Below are 8,098 nucleotides of genomic sequence, written 5' to 3'. Positions count from 1 at the left end.
ACTGCACCACCAGGGAAGCCTGGAAAGGATATTCCTTTAAAAATTTTTTTTAAATTAACTTTTATTGGAGTATGGTTGCTTTACAATGTTGTGTTAGCCTCTACTGCACAACGAAATGAATCAGCCAGACACATACAGATATCCCCTCCCTTTTGGACTTCCCTCCCACTTAGATTACCACAGTGCATTATGTAGAGTTCCCTGTGCTATACAGTGTGTTCCCATCAGTTGTCTATCTTATACATAGTATCAATAGTGTATATGTTTCAATCCCAGTCTTCCAATAGAATATTCTTTTTTGATTGGCGTTGACACCCTTTAGGAGAAGGAGATTGCTATTTGTCATGCTCCCCATTTCTTGTCTGGTGAATCTGTGCTATGTCCCAGAGTGTTCATCTTTCTGTTTTTTACCCCCACAGTGAGACCACAAAGAACTCCTTGGACAGCAGCTTACGGCAACTAAAATGCCATTTCACCTGGAACTTGGTAGAGGGAGAAAATTCCTTGGATGATTTTGAAGACAGAGTGTGTAACCTGATTGAGTTTCAGAACAGCGAATCCCAAGCCACAATGTGCAAAATACTGGCCTACATAAAACACTGCAGAGGCCAGCACGAGGCAGCCCTGGGATGCTTACGGTAGGCTGAAGAGTTCATCCAGCGAGAGCACGCTGACCAGGCAGAGATCAGAAGCCTGGTCACCTGGGGAAACTACGCCTGGGTCTACTACCACCTGGGAAGATTCTCAGAAGCTCAGGTTTACGTAGACAAGGTGAAACAAGTATGCCGGAAGTATTTCAGCCCCTGTAGAACTGAGAGTCCTGAGATGGATTGTGAGGGAGGGTGGACACGGTTAAGGTGTGGAGGAAAGAAACCAAAATGAAAGGGCCAAGGTGTGTTTTGAGAAGGCTCTGGAAAAGAAACCCAAGAACCCAGAATTCTCCTCTGGACTGGCCATCGCGAGCTACCGTCTGGATAACTGGCCACCGTCTCAGAATCCCGTTGACCCTTTGAAGCAAGCCATTCAGCTGAATCCTGACAACCAGTGTGTCAAAGTCCTCCTGGCCCTGAAACTTCAAAAGATTAATAAAGAAGGTGAAGGAGAGAGGTTAGTCAAAGAAGCTTTGGAGAAAGCCCCATTGGCAACACATGTGCTTCGTGGGGCAGCAAAGCTGTATTGAAGAAAAGGTGACCTGGACCAAGCTATAGAACCCCTGAGAAAGGCTCTAAAATGCGTGCCAAACAACACCTACCTGCATTGTCACATTGGGTGCTACTATAGGGCCAAAGTCCTTGAAATACAGAAAATGGGTGGGAAAAGAGAGAAGTTACAGGAACTAAGAGGACATGCTCTAGGTCATTTAAAGAGAGCTGATGAGAGTGATGGAAGTTTCTTCCATATCTGCTCCTATCTCGCCTGCCTCTCTTCACAAGCCGGTCGGTATGAAGAAGCAGAGTATTACTTTCAAAAGAATTCAGCAAAGAGCTTCCTCCTGTAGCCAAACAAGCGCTCCATCTGCCATATGGCAACTTTCAGCTGTATCAAATGAAGTGTGAAGACAAGGCCATCTACCATTTTACGACGGGTGTGAAAATAAACCAGGAGTCAAAGGAGAGAGAAGAAATGTAAAACAGACTGCAAAAATTTGCCAAAATCAAGCTCTCAAAAAACGGAGCAGCTCCTAAGGCTTTGCATCTCTTGGCGTTTCTTCAGGAACTGAATGGAGAAATGCAGCCAGCAGAGGAAAACTCTGAGAGGGGTTTGGACTCTGGAAACCTCATCCCTTTAGCATCTTTAGCTGAGGAATAAGGAATCGAAATGTGGTGCCCATAGGGCTACTGCTGGAAGGGAGCTGAAACCCTTCCACCAAGTTGGTATTCAAAATATTTAACAACTGGTGTGGCATAGGCATGGACTTAGACCCTGGCCACAGTACTGGATCAGGGTTAAGGAGAAACTCTGCTAGGCAAGTGTTAACACTTGAATTGCTCAGGGAGTTCTGGGAGGGGGACTAGATTGGGGGCAGGTCCTGGGGCTCAGTAAAGGGGCTATTTCCCAATTGACCTCTTGGGAGCAGTTGGCACTGTGACATTCCCTCTGTGGGGTGATGTCTTGGGTTTTTTTTCTATGTTTCTATAAAGCAGTCAGATACCTCACACCTGTAACACTGCAGTCCTTTTTAGCAATGTTTTTTCCATCCTTGGAGTCATTTTAGATCCTGTACAGATTGGCCCTGTGATACAGTTCAATGCAGGCTGCCCCAAAATATGCCAGTGGCATATTGATTATTTTGAATTTGTTGCTTGAGAAAACAGCCAGTGCAAGAACACTCTGACCCACCTCTGAAAGCAGGAAATAAATCTCCCATGTGAAAGGTACCCTCACTGTAGCAGGAGGTAGGGAGACTTCCTTGTCGCCAGAGATAGGGAATTGAGGGCTGAGAAGGCTATGTAAATCAGGTCTGCTTAGATTCTCCACTAATTAGTACCCAAGCCCAAGTTTCTTTGCCTTGTCAATTCCTCACAAATCTATTATTTCTTTGCCTAAAAGATATAAAAGCTGCTTGCTTTGGTCACTTCTTAGGCTGTATCTATGAGACCTCCATATGTATGAAATTAACTTAGATTTTCTCCTGTTCATTTGTCTTGTGTCCATTTAATTATTAGATCAGCCAGAGGAACCCCAAAGGGTAAGGCGAAATTTCCCCTCCCCAACACCCTGCATAGACACGAATGTGTTGTGTCCATCCAAAGGCTGGGGGACCAAAGCCTAGAGAGGGCTGGCTGTCCTCTCTCTCTACCTTCTGCCTTTTTCCCCCATCTCCTCAGAAAAGCCTCCATCTAGGATTGTCTCTACAAACAACATGAGTTCAACTGTCCCATTAACTGAAGGGGGAGGAGAGTTTTTAGAAAAAGAGAGCAGAGAACAGGTCAAATCTAGAAGGAACATATCTAAAAGAAATGGGGTCAGGCAACCACAATACAAGAGTTTCAGGAGGCATGTGGGGAGATTTCACCTCCTTTCTGCCCCCCGCCCCGTAATCATAACACAGCATGTGAAGGATTAAAAAGTAGATTCTGTACAATATGCTAGAAACCAAAATAATACTTTTCTTTAAAACGTATATGGAAAAATGTCTTACCAGTAGGAATGGGGAAAGAGTAGGCAAAAGAGAAGGAGAGAAGAATGCTGGTTTGTCATTGTAGATTATAATCATATGGAGAGAATTTCATTTTCTTAGCCACTATTGGGAAAATTTCTTTATAACACGAAGACTTGCTTTATTCAAAAATGCTTTGATGAGCGCAGGTTCAAGATGATAGGAAAGCTGCTGGACAGAGGAATTATTTGGTGGTTAAGGACCCAGTGAAAGGTCTTAGGAGATAATAATGGAGGTTTTTTTCCCCCGTTAGAAATATTGTATATTAGGTGATATAAAACGTCATTTAACCCTGAAAATCTTGAGGGAAACCACAAAAGTCGTGGTACGCCTGGGGCAATTGGGATTTTCTAGGTAAATATTGAATGGCCAGGGACAGACATCAAGGTTGGTGTGAATCAAAACAGTCAGCTGACCCAGCATGAGACCACCAGTCACCCTCTGGGTTGCAAAATGATTGCCTGTTGGAATTAATTTAAATTTAAATGGTGGTTGTCAGGGGCTGGGGTGTGGGGGGGAATAGGAGAGATGTAGTTTAAGGGCATAAACTTCCAGCTGGTAGATAAATAAGACCTGGAGGTTTAATGCACAGTATAGTGAATACTTTTTGTTTTAAAAACAGCGTGGTGTGCACTTGAGATCATCAGTATACATAGTGTGACTGCCTGAAAAAGTCAACGATTTAATTAATAAATAACTTAGGTGTGATGGGACATAAAGGCGTGTTCTGGTTTTTCTGAAATTTTACTGTACCTTCAATCTTCCAGACTCAACTACTGATAAATACAATGTTACACTGAGCATGAACTGGCTCCATATAACACAGACTGGTCTAGCTTCATGACCACTGAATAGAACCACCATTTCTTCTACAGCTTTAAGAGTCCAGGGCTTCAGCTTACACCCTGACACCACCACCAAGCACCCTGTGCACGTAAACACCCTGCCCCCATAGGGAAGCAGGTGGGCTGCTGCCCTTCTCTCTGCTAGATCTTAACATCTTGTGCTTCCACCCACATTCTCTCTCCTCTTCTGATGTCCATTACGAGAAAGGAGGAGTATCTCCAGTTCTGTGGTAGGCCCCATCCTGGAGGCAATCTAAACACACGTGGGAGAATTTTTTCTGTTAAGTAAAGAACAGAGAGAGACAGGAAGCCGTGAAGTCTCTCTTGTTTCTCAAGAGGCCTCTGGTGGAAGATACAATTCACACCAGCTGCAAAGGTAAACTTATTCTATGGCACTGACTTGGACAAGTGTCCATTGCAGGCGAAGATTTAGCTAACTTGGCCTGAGTAACTTATTATCGGATCTGGTGCCTGGGGAGAAAAACTGGGAGTGTTCTGAGTGGAGGGTAAGATGGGCAGGCATGCTGACCTTGAGAGAGGACCATCGGTGCCTGCAGAGTGCTAAAGAAGGTACCCCAGGTGTACGTGACCTTGTCCTTGCATGTCATGCCACCAAAACCCTTGCTGGAACAGGAGCCCGAAAGGAAAAAAGGTAGAAAGGGTAGGGAAGAGATGTATGTCACATTACACTTAATATTTATTCGAGGACTTAAAGCTAAGAGACATGATTGGAAAACAATCAAAACAATTATGTATGTAGCTCTTGTTTCCTGAAATCTCACTATCCAAAAATAACAAATGGAGCCACATTAATTGGAATGACTTGTAATTCCCTGGCTCTTAACCATATCTCTCAGTGCATTTCCCTCCCCTCAGATCCTCACCAGATAAATAACAAGCCCCTAACAGGTGTCTCCTAAGTGTAGATGAACAAGTCTGTCAGACTTATCTGATAACATCTGCCTCTTGCATGGCTCCAGCACCCACAATGTCCTCTGCCCACAAAACTGCTTCAATACAGCTCGTCATTCTCTGTATTTGATTGTCACCTGGGGAGTACTGATATCCCTGCCAAAGACGTTCTCAAGTGTGTTGATGCCCATGAAGGCGTGAGGAGAATTTCTCTCATCCTGCCTGGGTTCTAAGTGATACTAATTATTCCTCAGCCTCAGAGTCCTCAGCAAAAGATTCATCAGCCTCTGCCCCCAGCCCCCTTTTCCACAGAACTTTCATCTTTCTTTCCACTTCATGTCAGCTGACTTGCACAATGTGTGTCTAGGGCGACTGGAAGCATGGACGTGTGAGATAGGGTCCCCACCATGTGCAGCGTCAACCCTGGATGCCAGTGAGGAAAATGTGGGTTCCAACCAGAGACCACGTACTCCTGTTCCCTCCCTTCCTCCACCATTTCCCCCATCATCTCTTTTGGGGAGAAGTAACTTGCTTTGACTAATTACAAAATTTCCTTATGATGTACAGCACAGTTGCCTCATTACTGGTAATCTATACCTTCTTGGGAGGCCACAAAGAGGGAAACCGACTAAAATCTTTTCTGTAAAAATGGTACAGTGCCTTTGGAAAAACAGTTTGGCAGCTCCTCAAATGGTTAGACACAGAAAATTACCACAGGACCCAGCCATTTTATTCCTAGGTATATACCCAAGAGAAATGGAAACGCACGTTCACATAAATTTGTACATGAATGTTTATAGTAGTATTCACGATAGCCGAAAGGTGGATCCATCCACTGATGAACTGATGTATTAAATAAAGTATCTCCATACAGTGGAATATTATTCAGCAATAAAAATAAAGTACTTACTGATACATGCTACAACATAGATGAAATTTGAAAATATTATGCTAAATGAAAGAAGCCAGTCACAAAAGGTCACATATTGTATGATTCTATTTACACGAAATGTCCCAAGTAGGTGAATCTATAAGAGACAGAAAGTAGATTGGTGGTTGCCTAGGCCTGGGAGGGATGGAAAGACTGGAGGTGACAGCAAAGGGGGGTAGGGCTTCTTTTTGGGGTAATGAGAATATTCTAAAATTGACTGTGGTGATGGTTGCACAGCTCTGTGAAATGCTGAAACTATTGAATTGTATAGTTTAAATGGGTGAATTGTACAGTATGTGGATTATATTTCAATATGGCTATTTAAAAAACGAATGAGTACTCTTGTTATAAATGTATATAAAGAAAGCAAGCTTTCCTTTCATCACCTTCTATTTTTAACCTCCAAGTTTGTTGGCACTGTGTTGTACCCTTCTTATTACTAACATTTTAAGTACCATCATTACTTTTGCACCCAAGAGACATGTTGGAGAAATTCTATATTCTATTTTCTGAGTAGGGTGTGGGTATGAAAATCTGGTCCCTTGTTTTATTTTTAAATACCCATTCTCAGGAACCATTCATCAGCAAATTGGCACAAAGGAAGAGTTTAAAAGCAGAAGAAAATGTGATTCACTGTGTAAGTCTAAATGTACCTGTGTACAAATTTAAGCACCCTATGGATTTCTTAACACACAGAATGTTAATCAACTACCACGTGCAGCTGTTGCAAATACGATGCTAATTCACAAGCGCTGCGTAAGCCAGGAGTTAGAACAAGAAAAGCAGCAAGAACGGGGAGCTGGTGCAACTGTACTGGAAAATAACTTCATAGTGTAAGATCTATTGCATTCAGGCTGAGAGGAAGGCTTTGGCCAGTTCAGTAAATTTGCCTTTTCTCTGATCTAATCACTTCCGATCATTTCTGCACTTCAAAGCAGTTCTATCCCTAAAATCAGCACAATTATGACACAATTTCCTTTCTCTTTGAGCAAAGAAGGCAAGAGATAGAGACACATTTTCCCTGGGCTGGATGTTTAAGGTTTCAAATCTCGCTATGCCAGGATTAAGCACCAGTTTCTCAGTAACAGAGATGCCATGTGTTCCTTCACAAATTTACATTTTGTGTGCCTGTGGTATGTGGGCCCTCTAAAGCACAGGGCCAAAAGCAGGGGCCCCTCTTACCTGGGTGACACTATAAAAGATATAAAGGGATGTCACTTTATCACTACCAGGATAACAAATTGTTAAGTCAGACAACCAACAGAATTACAGACTTTCCCAGTTGCAGGTTACTTTGGCTGGACATAACACAGTCTCTGAACTCGAAGTATCTTATGGTACTCCCATTGTTGGGAAAAAACAAACAGGTGTCAGTTTTGTTACACAAGCATCTCTCTCTCTCACCTTCTGCAGCTTCAGAATGGAGGGATCCTTTCTCTTACGCAACTGACAATTCTTGCATTTTCAAATCAGCCATGAGAACTATATTCCCTATATTTTCACGGATATTTACATCATAGAAAATTTTATTTAAAAAAATCTCTCAGGGTATTATCACCCCTTCAGGGCTTAAAGCATAAATATGTAAATTTATCAGCTAGGCAGCTTGCCAACAATATTATATGTGTTACTATTTCTCATTTTATAGCTGGAAGAACTGAACGATTGCCTTAGACCTCAGAGATTGAAAGTGCTCGGGGTTTACTCCAGGGCTTGGCTTCTTACATTTAGCATGGGGGGAAAAAAAAAATCAGGCTCAGTGATTTGACTCATGGATAATCCCAGAGCTAGTAAATAACACACAGAATTAAATCCAGGTCTCAAGGTGCAAATTGTCTCACACAAGTAAATTGACTTGACAAAGTTACTTTTTACAACATATTTCTGGAGCAGTCTTTCACAATATGTGCTCCCAGAAACCCCTACATCAGTATCTCCTACAGACTTCCTTAAAAATGCAATTTCCTGGGACCCACCCTAGAGTTAGGGTCAGATTCCTGGGAGTGCGATTTTTTTTTTTTTTTTTTTTGCTGTGCCCCGAGGCTTGTGGGATCTTAGTTCCCCCACCAGGGATGGAACCCATGCCCCCTGCAGTGGAAGCACAGTCTTAACCACTGGACCGCCAGGGAAGTCCCCAGTCATGATTTTTAAACGATTTACTTCTACTGGGTCATGACAGATAACCTTAAGTTTCTTTTTCCTCCTCTTGATTTTAAATCAGTTTCACTTTCCAAATCCTCTTCCCTGTCA

General features: G+C 42.7%; 1 protein-coding gene across 1 annotated transcript; it reads left to right on the top strand.

Moving 5' to 3' along the window:
* The first annotated feature begins 423 nt into the window (after window positions 1-423).
* LOC112399609 (interferon-induced protein with tetratricopeptide repeats 2) lies at window positions 424-1,809 on the top strand. Its single transcript, XM_024744861.1, is given in 3 exon segments — window positions 424-870; window positions 872-1,463; window positions 1,466-1,809. Coding segments are annotated over 3 exon segments (1,236 nt in total). The 5' UTR covers window positions 424-570.
* Window positions 1,810-8,098: the final 6,289 nt, after the last annotated feature.

The sequence above is a fragment of the Neophocaena asiaeorientalis genome, unplaced genomic scaffold (genome assembly GCF_003031525.2).
Source record: "Neophocaena asiaeorientalis asiaeorientalis breed wild unplaced genomic scaffold, Neophocaena_asiaeorientalis_V1.1 scaffold131, whole genome shotgun sequence".
NCBI classification, from domain to species: domain Eukaryota; kingdom Metazoa; phylum Chordata; class Mammalia; order Artiodactyla; family Phocoenidae; genus Neophocaena; species Neophocaena asiaeorientalis.
The sequence above is the reverse complement of the archived record's forward strand: the minus strand, read 5'-3'. Positions and strand labels throughout refer to the sequence as shown.